The 15,458-nt window shown below is 40.7% G+C and overlaps 1 protein-coding gene across 1 annotated transcript in view; it reads right to left on the bottom strand.

Annotated features, from left to right (window-relative positions):
• Nucleotides 1–11,894: 11,894 nt before the first annotated feature.
• The window catches only part of MICALCL (MICAL C-terminal like), a 79,691-nt gene continuing 76,127 nt past the window's right edge, over nucleotides 11,895–15,458 (bottom strand). The window contains exon 13 of the mRNA XM_006865824.1: nucleotides 11,895–12,079. Within this exon, the coding sequence (XP_006865886.1) occupies nucleotides 11,895–12,079 (185 nt within the window). The remainder of the gene's footprint in view (nucleotides 12,080–15,458) is intronic.

The raw sequence follows: 15,458 nt of genomic DNA, 5'->3' as shown, positions 1-15,458 counted from the left end.
GATGAGGCTTTCTGCTCCCGTAAAGATTTACAGCCTCGGAAACCCTGTTCAGGGTCGCTATGGGTCAGAACCGACTCGACGGCACTTAACAACAACAACTTGAGCAATCTACAGAGGAATGTAATCACCAAGGGAACAGTAGGATCAAAAGGAACAAGAGTAGTCACCTCAGACCCAACCAGGCAAGATAAAAGACCTGGGGTCTCTATAGTTCTGGTGGGCCATGCCAAAGGCAACTGAGATGATACCTAAGGTCTGGCTTTTCCTCTCCTCCCCATTTCAACGTCAGTGTGATCTGAGAAGCAAGGTCTTTTGTATTAATGTTATCAACCACCTTCCTCCCACATCCCACCTGCAGATGCTGTAGACTGGAAGAATGAGAGTGTCTACTTTCATCTTTGCTGGGAAAGGTATGAGAGGAATGTCAGAAGTATTGTATCTAACATTGAGATGGAGCCAAATTACCAGGGTCAGATGGTGTATCCAGGAAACACTAAAGGCTATAATTGAGGAACTGTTGGCCAAAGAGATGAGCAAGAGGCTGGACATTTGGCCAGCAGAAGCCAGTTCAGAGAGAGGGTTCCCAAAGAGATTCCATGCACAGACTAGTGTGTCCGATTAAGTCAGAGAGGTGGTCGGTGCCCTGGGAAGTACTAGTCTAATTTACATCTCCTCTGTGGAAACAGCCCAGTCTTACCTTTTAGGCTGCAATTTGAAGGCTTGTTTTCTTTACTGTTGTTGGAATTTACATGGCTTGAAATTCACCATCCCAATTATAAAGGTACATTCTAGGCCTCCATAAATCAGGTCTATGCTTGCCATCTGTGGAAAGAGACTGTGGAAAAGTTCTATATCATCAGCCAAAATAAGGCCAGGGGCAGACTGTGGAACAGACTATCAATTGCTCATATGCAGGCTCACACTGAAGCTGAAGAAAATTAAAACAAGACCACGAGAGTCAAAATATGACCTCGAACATATCTCACCTGAATTTAGAGATAATCTCAAGCACAGATTTGATAAATTAGACACAAATGAATTAAAACCAGAAGACTTGTGGGATGATATCAAGAACATCATACAGGAAGAAAGCAAAAGGTGATTAATTAGACAAGAATGGAGGATGTCAGAAGAGACTGTGACACTTGCTCTCCCAGATAGAGATGCTAAAGCAAATGGAAGAAGTGAAGTAAAAGAACTGAACAAAAATTTCAAAGGGCAGCTCAAGAAAACAAAGTCAAATATTATAATGAAATCTACAAAGACCTGGAGTTAGAAAAGCAAAAGGGAAGAACATGCTCAGCATTTCTCAAACTGAAAGAACTGAGGAAAAAATTCAAGCCTTGCCTTGCAATATTGATTGATTCTCTGGGCACAAAATTAAATGATACAGAAAGCATCAAAAGAAGATGGAGGAAACACACAAAGTCACTGTACCAAAAAGAAATGATCAATGTTCAACCATTTCAAGAGGTAGCATATGATCAACAGCCAATGATATGGAAGAAAGAAGTCCAAGGTGCACTGAAGGCATTGGCAAAGAACAAGGCACCAGGAATTGATGGAATATAAATTGCAATCTTTCAACAAACTGAGGCAGCACTGGAGGCACTTGCTCATCTATGCCAGGAAATTTGGAAGACAGCTATCTGGCCAACTGGTTGGAAGAAATCCATACTTGTGCCCATTCCAAAGACGTGACCCAATGGAATGCAGAAATCATTGGACAATATCATTAGTATCACATGCAAGTAAAATTTTGCTAAATTTAGCACAAAAATGGCTGTGACAGTACATTGACAGGGCACTGCCAGAGGCTCAAGCCAAATTCAGATGAGGACATGGGATAAGGGATATCATTGCTGATGTCAGGTGGAGCTTGGCTGTAAGCAGAGAGTACCAGAAAGACGTGCTTTATTGACTATGCAAAACCTTTTGATTTGTGGATCATGACAAGCTATAGACAACACTGTGGAAAAATAGTATTCCTGAACACTTAATTGTGCTCATGAGGAACCTGTATATAAACCAAGAGTCAGTCGTTTGAATAGAATAAGGGGACATTGAATGGTTTAATATCAGAAAATGTGTGCATCAGGGTTGTATTATGTCACCATATTTATTTAATCTGTATACTGAGCAAATAACTGGAGCAAGTGGATTATATGAAGAATAATGTGGCATCAGGATTGGAGGAAGATTTATTAACAACCTGTGATATGCAGATGATACAACCTTGCTTGCTAAAAATGAAGATGACTTAAAATACTGATGAAGATCAAAGACTACATGGGTTACACCTCAGTGTAAAGAAAAAAAAAAAAATTTACCATTGAGTCAATAAATAACATTATGATAAACAGAGGAAAGATTGAAGTTGTCAAAGATTTCATTTTGCTTGAATTCACCATCAACACTCATGGAAACAGCAGTCAAGATATCAAATGATGTATTGCATTAGGCAAATCTGCTACACAAGACTTCTTTTAAATTTGCAAGAGTAAAGATGTCAGTTTGATGGCTAAGGTGTTCCTAACCCAACCTATGGTATTTTCAATAGCGTCATAGACATATGAAAGTTACACAATGAATAAGGAAAACCATAGAAGAATCGATGCATCTGAGTTATCGTGCTGGAGGAGAGAATATTAAAGGTACCATAGCCAGCCAGAAGAACAAACAAATCAGTGTTAGAAGAAGTACAACCAGAATGCTCCTTAGAAGTCATGATGGCCAGACTTTGTCTCTAATACTTTGGACATGTTATCAGGAGGGGCTAGTCCCTGGAGAAGAACATCATGCTTGGTTAAGTGGAGGGTCAGCAAAAAAAGGGAGACTCCAATGAGATGGATTAGCACAGTGGCAAGAACAATGGGCTCAAATGTAGCAATTACTGTGAAGTTGGTACAGGATTTGGCAGTGTTTTGTTCTGTTGTGCATAAAGTCATTATGAGTTGGAACCATCTTCCTGGTATGGCACTGTGGAATAAAGCACTGGGTAAAGTAAGGTCTATCTGAACCACAAAGTCATCGATTGTAACTCACCGGTCACTCCTTGGAAACCCTGTGCAGAGTCACTATGAGTCGGAACGGACTCAACAACACTTAACAACTACAACAATAACAACAAATCTTGCCATGAACGTGTGAGGGAGGAAGGGAAGATTAACCCCATTTCACAGATAAGGACACTGAGGTACAATTGAATTGCTAGATGTCATCCAGTGAGCCATGGCAGAAATGGAATTAGAGATCTGAATTAGTGTTTGTCGGGTTACTGATTAGGACTATACTCAGGTCTTTCTTGAGCTATTGACAAATTTTCAAATTGTATGCTATGGATTTATGGACACACACATCTCAAGATTTATAATAGAAACATTCACTATTATGACGAAGGTGGCGAGTTCATGTTTAACTAAGGTGACTTAATTCAGTTTTACAGAGGACATGAGCGCACTCTTCTAGAACATCTTACCCTGCTCCCCCCACAGTCTCCGCCCTGCATCTGGCAAAATCTCCCTGCAGAAACCACCTCACTCTCAGCTGATCCCCAAACACTTCTTCAGTCCTTCCCCACTCCCATCCTCACGACCCTGTACTCTTGGTTCCCACCCTTGAGACTAGGAATTTGATCGTGTGCTTGTTGGTTTTTGGCAAAAAATAATCCCTTGGAGGGAATTCATGGCAGTATTTTCAGGGCACTGGATCACTCAGGATAAACAGGATACATTTTCCTGGAGTATCATGTCTATTGAAAGATTATTATGAGATCTGGGGGAGGTTAGATCATGGTTTTAAATAATTATCATCATGTTACAGTACATATGAGGGTACAGAAAAAAAAAAACATTGCTGAAAAAGTTCCAATTCATAAGTACGTGGGTTAACTCCAAACGAAACGTGCTTAAACATGTCTCTCTGATCAGTGGATGGCTTCAGAAATAAACAAACAAAAATTCCTCCAAGCAAAACAATGTCTTCCAAGAGGCTATAGTTGTTGTTAAGTACCGTGGAATCAGTTCCAACTCATAGTGACCCTGCACAGGGTTTCCGAGGCTGTAAATCTTTATGGGAGGAGAAAGCCTCATCTTTCTCCCACGAAACAGCTGGTAGTTTCGAGCTGCCGACCCTGAGGTTAGCAGCCCAATTCGTAACCACTACGCTACCAGAGCTTCTTAAGAGGCTATAGTAGATCAGTTAAATTCAATGCAGAAAGGTCAGCTCAGAAGGTTATTATGACTGGTCTTTGGAATCCCAAAGAATTAACCTTAATAACCTATCCTAAAGGAACCTGGACATCACAGAGGCTTATTAAGAAGTTGTTTAAAGACAACTGACAACTGCACTGATAAGGAAGACTAGGAAAGTTGTGCCAAGGAATTTTTTTTTTTTTCTATCACGACAATGTACCTGCTCATTCCTCAAGGATAGCAAGTGCTGTCCTGCCAGAACTGCATTGGGAAACTTGATCCCATCCACTCTGCAGCCCTGACTTTTCCCCTTCAGACTCCTTTGTGTTACCCTAATTTACAACAAAACAAAAACATTGAAAAGGAGCATGATTGGAGCCCTTCAAAAATGCCCCACACTGCCATTTGGATGTGTAGATGAAAGAGTGCTGAATCTTTTGAGGAAGATCTAGAACAATAGAAAAAGCATCGTCAGAAGTGTGCAAACATATATGGAGCATATGTCCAGAAACAATAGCTTTGCAGTTTGATATTTTTCTTTAATAAAGTTTCTATGATTCTACAGCAATACTTTTTTACTTACCCTCACATATAGATACAGTACTGAAGGAACCACAAAAATAACAAACTTTAAGTTGCAGCTTTGATTTATACTCCCAGATTTCTCCTTAGTAGGTATCTTGAGTTGCTGTAACAGAAAGAACACAAGTAGAGGGCTTTAACAGACAGAAATTTCTTCTCTCATAGTTGGGAAGGCTAGAAGTGCAAATCCAGAGCACCAGCTGTTGAAAAAGGTCCTCTTAGCATCAGTAGGCCCAGCATTCCTTAGAGATCTCCAGGTGTCTTGCCATCAATCTTTTCATTTCAGTAGCTTCACTGAAGCTACTTCACAGTGCTGGGACCCCAGGTCCAAAGGATGTACTTCACTCCTTGCTCATCTCTCTTAGTAGTAGTAGGTCCCACTGCTCTGCTCACTTCCCTCTCCTCTTATCTTTTGAAAGATAAAAGGTGTTGCATGCCACATCCCTGCAATTCTTCCTTACATCAGGGTTGTTCTATCAGATCAGTATCATGGGAGATTATTACATAGCTGCCAAACCACTGAGAATCATGGCTCAGCTAAAGCTGACACATATTTTAGTGGGACACAGTTCAAAGCATGACAGTAGGGATGGGTACTGGTGTGTTAGGGGAGGAATGACTGTGAGCACCAACCTAAGAAACAAAGGGAAACCCAAGCTGTGATGAGTTACAGAGGGAGGCCCAGCAGCATGGTAGACTAGCACCCAAGAGGCCAACATGGTGTCCAATATGTTTCACTACTTTGCCATTGGACTATCTTAGGTAGTAAGTCTCTCAACTTCCTTGGGTGTCAGTTTTATCATCTAAAAATAAGAATAATGTTTCTCTTAAGGCTTTTGCTCTTAGGGTTCTATGGGATCATTCACTTGCAGAGACCCTGGCATGTGAGGAGAGCTGACTTCACAGTGTCTAGTTACTATTAGGGAGTCCTGGTGTGGCACTAGGCTGCAAAGCCGTTTGAACTGCAAGGTTGGCAGTTCAAACTGACCAGCTGTTCCTCGGAAACCCTATACAGGGTCACTATGGGTTGGAACTGACTCGATGGCACTTCACGACAACAACAACAACCAGTTACTATTAGAGTAGTGGATTATGAGGTGGGCTGCTAACCAAAAGAGCAGTAGTTCAAAACTACCAATCACTCCACGGGAGAAAGATGGCTTTTGGCTCCTGTAAAGATTTCTAACCTTGAAACTATACAGGGTGACTATGAGTCGGAACTGACTCGGTGGCACACAATCACCATCAGCAGCAGTTACTATTCTAAGTGTCAGAGAAGGAAGTGGGGAGGACATAGCTTTGCCCTTGTTATTTCTAAAAACAATCAAACATGCTCAGAAGGCTTAGGGATGTTGAGTTGCAGCTGACTGGTAAAGGAAGACTGAGACCCTTTGGCTCTGTGACCAGGAGGAAGGGCGCTGAGCCTCCATATGGGCCCAGTGGAACTCTACAAAGCACTGAAGTACCCGCTGAAGGTGCCCCAGTACTCCTCAGCGTTCTTCATTCAGCATCTTAGCACCTGCCAAGTAGGAGCTCCCACCAGCAGTTAGGCATATTGTTAGCAATATTAAATAGAAAAATAAATCATTCAAATATTTGATCAGCAACAAAAGCTTTCAAACAGTAGGGTGAATTTTGTGTGAAATGATGGGAACTTCCTGGGACTGACCATTTGACAGCACTTCTGCCGTATTACACACTCTCATTTTATGAATTTGTATGTCCTAACAAGAGTGGGGTTTTGGTGGGGGGGTAATAGTAACTTTTTCTGAAAGAGTACGTACGAGGAGAGGCCAGTCTCGTGCAGAAGGCAGCATTCCTATTGAGTGAATGAATACAAATCTAGGCTTCCTCAGGTGAGAAACTGCACGTTTCCTCCCCTTGCTCAGCCCAGAAAATAGCTTTCTTTGTTGAAAAAATACAACTGAGGTGAGTCTTCTTGGCTCCTCCTTCATCTGCATCCAATTTGTGGGCCAGGTAAGACCTGCCAGGTGTTCCAGTGGGAATAAAGTGTCCAATGTTAATTCACAGACTCCCACAGGATATCAAAGCTTTGCCCAAGCCCTTTCTCTGAGAAGAAAGAAATGAAATGGTCGCTGCCCTGAGGGGTGGCAGACCAAGCCCACATGAAAATGTTTTGATTCCTCAGACACAAAACCATTTATTTTTGGTTCATTTCAGCATTTGTAACAGTGCACATACAAGACATTTCAATCCACATGAATAGTTCCCAATTGTTGGAGCAAATTAATCTTTTACAAGCTACTCAGCAGTGAGGCTCCACGATAAACAGTAGGTGAAATTGTACACTTTCTTCTGTACATGAACCTTCTTATTACAATAAAATCCTGCATCTGAGCTCACCAGTTTCAATGGCTGCAGCTCTCTCTGCTCGTGTGGCGGTGCCAGCTGCCCCTGCCACCTCTGCCCTGCTGAGGTAGCTCTCTGATCAACCACCTGGGTGGGGCATACTGCCATTTTCAGTTTGAAAAGAAAAACCTGTAAATCTGCTTCCTGGGAAGAGAGACACTGCTGAATTGTCATTTGCTTCCAGAATACAGAAAACATCAATTTCATTGCAGCTCATCAGAGTTGGAAACACCTGCCACTTCCTTTCGCAGTTACAATTAACATGCTGCATCTCTGCATTGATTGATTCCAAGCAGCCTAACACTGCCAAAGTCAAGGTTTAAATGAAACAGTACAACTGATATTATTTTTCACAGTTTTAGAAACACGGATTTCTCTTTTTGTCAACAGCACACAATAGTCAGGGACTTAAATCTTTATGTTTGAGAAAAGTGTGTGTAGAATGGTTGATGGTTATAATATAACGAGGTCTCTATCTTTGTATTTATTTATTTGGAAGAGATGGTTAATATTTGTTCTGTATCCCAACACCTAGAACAATGGCACAGAACCACCAGGGCATTTAGTGAATGTTTGTTGACCAAATAGAGCAATGACAGAATGGCTTAGAAAAGATAGTTTAAGATACATTCTTTGGGGCCAACTTACATAAAATTCTGAACTTAGAACGAAGTTCAGAACTAAGCCCTTTGACTTAATTCAGAGGTTATGTGAGAATGACTGTGGTATATAACTGATGTTGGGGCCCACGTCCTATTCAGAGCCCTAAGTTTCAGCTATGATCACAACGGGCATATTCTTTGAGGGCAGTGCATTTTCATCACTCTGCATCAAAGAGCCTATCTTCAAAATGAACAGTGTTTTCCATTTTGAGGGTCTTAGAACATTCTCTATTGTGAAAAAAGAATGGAATAATTTTAAGTAGCTCAACAGCCACAATATTTGTTTCCTTTAGGAAATGATCATTGAAATGGTTTTATGTACTGGTAAAACAGAAGGCAAATAAGAAGATTGGAAGTATGAGGTTTGTATTTTACCCAGAGAAGACTGAGCCTTCAACCACAGAGAAAGGTCTTTGGAAGAGAAAGTGAACACATTGCTTCCCTCACCTATTAACATAATACAAAGTCCAGAACCACCTTCTTTCTCTTGGGAGAGCCTTCCTTTCCCATGGAAATAGAACAAATTAAAATAAATGGCAGTTAATATTTTTGCACAATTAACAACCCAAACACTATGCATTTGAGCACCAGTTGTTATATAGTTGTAAAATGGTATATATTTTTTAAATAACAGACAGAAAAGGCTAGTCTTGAATAACTCTGAATATTTAAGAATGAAAATTTAAGTTCTATCTCTTCCTTAACAACCCTGTGCATCCATATAACCTTATCCCTAAATTCCTGATGGTTGGAAATATTATTTTGACTCTCTCCATAAATATCTAATATTATACAATTCACACATCTGGGTTATAGTCATGTGCCACATAATGTCCATTTGGGCAACATCTGACTGCATATACATCCGCTGTCCCATAAGGTGATAATGTTGTTCTTGTTGTTGTGTGCTGTGGAGTCGGTTCTGACTCATAGTGACCCTGTACAGGGTTTCCAAGGATCGGCTGGTGGTTCACAACGACCTTGAGGTTCAAACCAATCTTGCAGTACAGTGCTTTATCCTATAGCAGCACACCAGAACTCCAAGGTTATAATAGAAGTACAATAAATCTTGATTGGAGAATGTTGTTGTTGTTGTGTGCTGTGGAGTCGGTTCAGACTCATAGTGACCCTGTATAGGGTTTCCGAGGCTGTAAATCTTTACGGGAGAAGAAAGCCTCATCTTTCTCCAGTGAAACAGCTGGTAGTTTCAAACTGCTGACCTTGCGGTTCACAGAACAATTTGTAACCACTACGCTACCAGAGCTCCTTTGATTGGTGAATTGTTGATTGGTGAATAGGACGTATTAAATGCAAGAGCTTCCTGCACGCAACATAGGTATCTCATATTTGTTTTATATACAAAGCAATTGGGCACCTGGTATATAATGGTACTACTGTATGTATATACCCTATACTGCATATGTCTTGATACTCTTAATAAATGTCTATGCTATTGACTTATGTATATACTGTACTGGACTTTCTGTCTAAAAAGTTTACCGTTTAACAGTGTGTGCTTCGACTGGTAGGCAGCAGAATCCAGTCTCATATATTAAGTATCTGTTGAGTGTTGCAGCATTGTGTCTCTGTTTAATGTCCTTTTAAAATTATCACCATGAAATGCACCATAGCCCTCAAGTGCAGCAACACCATGCTTGTGATAGCAGCAGCAAGAGTCAAAAGAGAAGTATCAATTTGTAAGTGAAACAAAGATTTTTAAATAGCACAAGGTGAAGAATCAGTGAATGTGACTGCTCAGGAGTTAGGCATGATCCTAGAAAACAAAGAAACAGTCTCTAAGCTATTAAAGGACTGGCTCTGCTGAAAGTTACAAGGCTAATGACAATGTGAGAGGAACTCATCTCAGATAAGACAAAACGACTACTGATGTGCATTGAGGTACAATCATAAACGTGAATCCCTCTCGGCTCTGATCCTTACTGCAAAGGCCATGATACTTGTTTCAGATGCTGAAAGAAAAAGCAGGGCCAGGTTATGTCCAAATCACACAATATGATTTTTTTTTCACAGACAGTATCGTGGATATCAAGTTAGGCTAGACTGCATCTGTATATTAATCCTTAATATACCAATATCTGAGCACTAATACATCTCCAAATTCTAACACAGGAAAACCACAATTATGAGGAAATTATATTAGCAATTTCCATCAAATGCACAAATAAATAAAAATAGATAAATAGCCAGAAATTATACATATTCCCTAATAAGAAGAACCAGACTTAAGAAGACCTGATTTAAACATATATATTTAAATATTATATCTATGTATACATAGAGAAAGAAGAAGAGAAAAAAAGAACTACAACCTTCAGAACTTGGTAAACCTGGCAAGGTTGTGTTTAAATACTGCCTAAGGAACTCTGGTGGCATAGTGGTTATGAGTTGGGCTGCTAACCTCAAGGTCAGCAGTTCGAAACTACCAGCTGTTCTGCAGGAGAAAGATGAGCCTGTCTGCTCCCGTAAAGATTTACAGCCTTGGAACCCCTACGGAGGGGCGCTATCAGTGGGAACCAACTCTACGGCACATAACCACCTCCACCACAAACCATGACTAACTTAGGAGAAAACCAGTTATACGTCTAATTTCTGGCTTTTTGGTGTGTATCGACAACATCTCAGACAGAAGCAGTTCATAGGTAAATTTATATTGAGGAAAGTTGGGTCTAGAGTCAGAGCCAACCATTACAAAGCACCTTTTGTCTAAAGACACATTTAAACACTTGCAAAAATGAGAGAGGTCAAATACACAACAAGTTCTTAATCTCTTTCTTATCAGCAACAGAGTGAATCTTCACATAATCCCATTTGGGGAGCAAAATCCAGTATTTCATGTAACAATAGATCACCATTTAAAATCTCTATTTTGGCCCCAGATAGAACCATTGAGATATCCCAGAAGGTCCAACATATCAGTGCACAAAGTCCTCCCTGCTTTCTTTTCACATTAAAAATGTCACACACACACACACACACATACACCCCAATTTGGGATTTGGTCAATAATGGTGTCATTGCATTCAGCTCCAACTTGAAGTTAGAAGTGGCTTTTTCCTTGTCCCCAAGAGTTTCAGGGCAATCCTTGAAGACAATGTGATCAGCTACTCCTTCTTGTTTTGGGTCTAAGAAGACCATATTTGAGGAGCATTCCCTGCTTTGTACAACTAGTATATTTGTTTTTAGTAGCAGCATTAATATCATCAACATTTGAACAACAAACAGGAAGACTTTCACATGGCCAACAGTTAGAAGAAAGCATTCAAAATTATACATTCTCTAAAACTCCTTTTCATTTTGCTCCAGGGCCTATAAGCGGAGTGTTCAGAAAACAAAAAGCATTCTAGATCAAGAGCATTTGAAACTTTGTGGGGGGTTTGCCCTCCCTTCTTTCTGTTTTAAAACTAAAATTAAGGCTCAAATGTTCTATTAAACTCTCATTGCTTATGTATATTATATTAAGGTTTATAAGTACGCCTGGTAAATTAAATTCACCCTGGATTGAATTAACACCTGCTATATGAGTTATTTGCTTTATGTAATCAGTAATCTCAAGATTTCTTCTCTTTCTCGGGAAACACAATTTAAATATTAACCTAATCTTTAAACTGCTGCTGCGTCTTGCTGACATTTGGAAATCGGTCATCCATGCAAAAAAGGCAAATATGGATATAGCTATGAGAAAGCAGCTTCTTGAAAATCTTAAGATGTGTAACTCAATGAATTGGGAGGGGAAAAAAAATTATACAAGCAGCAGGATAGTCAGATCTCTGGGTTACTTTCCAGGGAAAACAATGCTGGTCAGCTGCCAAGGACACTTTCAATTTGAGAGGCCTGCTGACTTGGTTGCCTATTTCAAAAGGGTCTTTGTATTTTCTTCATTAAAATCTCTGGAAGAATCTTGGGTAGCTGTAGTGTATCTGATAACATTTAAATTTCTTTTAAAAATTTCAGTAGACTATACTTTAAAGTCCAGGTCTTCTGAATCCTGCAAAATGAATGATGACAGTGTGAGGTTTTCTTGGACTAGCCTTCAGCTTGCTGAGAGGAAGAGAGGCCGTGGGCTTGCTCACGTCCTGCTCAGCTGGCAGACCCTGGAGAATATGAAGCTTTCAAAGTGCTCGTCTTCAGCTTTTTCTTTGATGCGTTGTTCCTCTAAGGAGTCTACAAGTTTGTCCCTTTGCTCAATCACTTGCATCATCTCGGTGAATATTTCCTGCTCCTCGTTTAGGTCATTCTCATCTTTCTGGCTCTCTAAAAAAAAAAAGAAGAAAAAAACATTAGACCTCAGATTACATTTGGCCCAGGAGAGTTCTTGGAATGGGCTCTCGTGATTTTGTTATGGACTTGTTCTGTCCTTTCATTTCAATGGCAAAAACAAGGAAATGAATTTAACACCAAGGAGCTGCTCTAAAAAGCCACAGATTAGAAAGGGGGTATGTGTGTCCTTTGCTTTGCTCAGTTTTCCTCTTGAGACTATATAGAAGGCAACAGGGAGAAAAACCTTTGTATGTGAAAGAAGCTAATACCAGCCAAGCTCTACCAAGTCCCTAACCTCCACCCTCCCACTTTCCCCTACCCCCCAAAAGAAACCAATAAAACAATGAAGGCGCTGTTTTCCATATACATATATGAGCTACAACAAGGAAATCTGTGATAAGAGGTCTAAATAGACAGTCTGAACCAGTGGTTACTATTTCAATGAGGGTCCTTTGTTCATTTGTAGTTAATGAGCAGAAACCAGAAGGAAGCAGTGAGACGATGAGTGTCCTGTAGGCCCTCCAGACTCTGCACTTGCTTTTCTCTTCACTTTGACATGGACTTCTTCCTAGCTGGCTTTAGGCATACAGCTGCCTGCGAGAAACTGCATTGTTATAAAAGGAAAAGAGTAAGAAACAGGAAAGAATGAAGTTTTGACTCTCAAGATAGGATTTTAAAAGCCAAATTTAAGCCATGGAAACCAGATTATTGCTTTGGAAGAGGTCTTCCTAAATTCCTTGAGTTCCTCTCATTTAACAACTCAAGGATCAGCCAGTGAACCAGCTGATAGTAAGACAGAAGGTACCAACATCTCTCCCTGTCATGGAGCTGAGCTCAGAAGCTGGGGTCAGGAAGAAGAAGCTGGACACAATGGGAATAAAATAAAAGGAACACTGGATTCCTTTGCTCCTCAAGTGCTATGGGAGGGAGAGAGAGGCAGAAGAGGCAGAGAGTGAAAGCCTGCACTTCAGTCTGTCCGTTCATTCTCTCTACTCTCCCAAAAGGGGCAACCAAATGCCTTTGAGTCAACTCTGACGCATGGCGGCCCCAAGTGTGTCAGAGTAGAACTGTGTTTTCAAATGTAGATTGCTGGGACTTTTTCCAAGATGCCGCTGGATGGATCAAAAATTCTTACCTTTTGGTTAGCAGCTGAACATGTTAACCATTTTCACCGCCCAGGGATTCCCCCAAAGGGGTGGGGAATACATTTGATCTTTTGACAGGAACATTAGGACTCACGGGCTCTTGCTCTGTCCTTTGTTTAGAACTCAGGGAAGAAGCCATCTCCAAAGCTGCTCCTGTCTATAAATGTGGCAGCAGCATGTCAGGAGGGGCATAGAGGAAGGGTCTGAGTGTGCTTTTCCAAATGCTGATCTGCTTGCTCTGTGTGGCACTGATGAAACTTAGAAGTGTCTACCTTACCCATATTTATTCAATCTACATGCTAAACAATCGGAGAAGCTGAACTATATGAAGAAGAACAGGGCATCAGGATTGGGGAAGATTCATTCACAACCTGAGATAAAGCAGAAGGCACAACATTTCTTGCTGAAAATGAAGAGGACCTGACATACATGCTGATGAAGATCAAAGAATAAAATCTTCAGGATGGATTACAACTCAAGATAAAAAGCAAAAATCCTCACAATTGGACCAATAAACAACATCATGATAAACAGAGAAAACATTAAAGTTGTCAAGGATTTCAGTTGACTTAGAGCTACAGTCAGTGTTCATAGACACAGCAGTCTGGAAATCAGATGACATATTGCATTAGGAAAATCTACTGCATAAGACCTCTTTAAAATGTTAAAGAGCAAAGACGTCACATTAAGAACTAAGGTACACCTGATCCAAGCCATGATATTTTCAATCGCCTCATATGCATGTGGAAACTGGGCAGTGAATAAGGAAGACAAGAGAAGAACGGATGCATTTAAATTGTGGTATTGGTGAAGAATGTTGAAAATACCATGGACTGCCAGAGAACAAACAAATCTATCTTGGAAGAAGCACAAGTAGAATGTCCCTTAGAATCCAGGATGGTGAAACTTCATCTCTTGTCATGAAGGACCAGCCCCTGGAGAAGGAGATCTTGCTTGGCAGAGGGTCAGTGAAAAAGAGGAAGTCCCAATGAAATAAACTGACACCGTAGCTCTAACAGTGGTCTCAAACCTTACAACAATTGTGGGGATGGCCCAAGATCAGGCATTGTTCTGTTGTGCATAGGGTCGTTATGAGTCAGAATCAAATCAACAGCACCTAACAACAACTTGTCCCAAATGGGGGCTGCCCAAGTTAATTGGCCAGTGGGCTCTGAGGATGATGAGTGAGGTGGCTCACAGTAGAGACTGGAGAGTGGACTGTCTGGCCAAGTTCAATGGCGGTTGTGCAAGATGAGGCCAAGTGAACCAGGGAATGCCATCAGACTCTGAGCAAGTCCGGAGACTTTACCCCAGCCACACACCTTAGCTGTAAAATGCCAGCAGAGAGAGGAACACCCCAATGGACAGGAGACAGCTGTTGGGACTCATAGAGTCAGAGCACATCATCCAGATTCCTAATGCCACGAGATCATACAAATCTCTCTCACCTCATTACCAGGATATCACCTTAGGGAGAAAAGCAGAAGGAAGAAGCAGCCATCTGCGAGACTGAACATTTTTATTCCAAAGGGATAGAGCATCTCCTACAGGAATTATTTAAATGATTGCATCAGATGAAGTTTACCAGAGGGAGATAAATAAAGTTCTTTCATTTTTTCTTGCTAATGAGTGGGAGGAAGCTTACGTGCAAGATGAACTAGGTAAGGCAAAATGAAGATGCTACATTTTCTTTGCTCATCTGAGACGAGTGAGAAAAATTATGTCATCTATTTCTTAGTAAGAATATCTTTCAATAAAAAATGAATGGATTCTTTGCTGGTCATTGTTTTATCATCCTGCAAAAGAGCAAATTAAAATATTTATCAGATGTATAAATTAAATATAAGTTATACACTAGTGATTGTGAAGGTAGGGATAGATTACAGTATTGGCACTCCTTACTTGATAAACAGAGTCCTAGTGTAGCACTGTGGGTTAATATGCTGGACTGCAAAGTTGGCTCTTCAGGCTTACCAGCCACTCCTCAAAAACCCTATACAGGGTCCAATGGCACTTAACAACACAACAACATTTGAAAAATTGTTGTTGTTGTTGTTATGTGCCATGGAGTCGATTCCGACTCATAGCGACCCTGTACAGGGTTTCAGAAGCTGTAAATCTTTACAGGAGCAGAAAGCCTCATCTTTCTCCTGTAGAACAGCTGGTAGTTTCGAATTACTGACCCTGAGGTCAGAAGTCCAATTTGTAACCACTATGCTACCAGAGCT

The sequence above is a fragment of the Chrysochloris asiatica genome, unplaced genomic scaffold, assembly GCF_000296735.1.
Source record: "Chrysochloris asiatica unplaced genomic scaffold, ChrAsi1.0 scaffold00083, whole genome shotgun sequence".
Classification (NCBI taxonomy): domain Eukaryota; kingdom Metazoa; phylum Chordata; class Mammalia; order Afrosoricida; family Chrysochloridae; genus Chrysochloris; species Chrysochloris asiatica.
The sequence above is the reverse complement of the archived record's forward strand: the minus strand, read 5'-3'. Positions and strand labels throughout refer to the sequence as shown.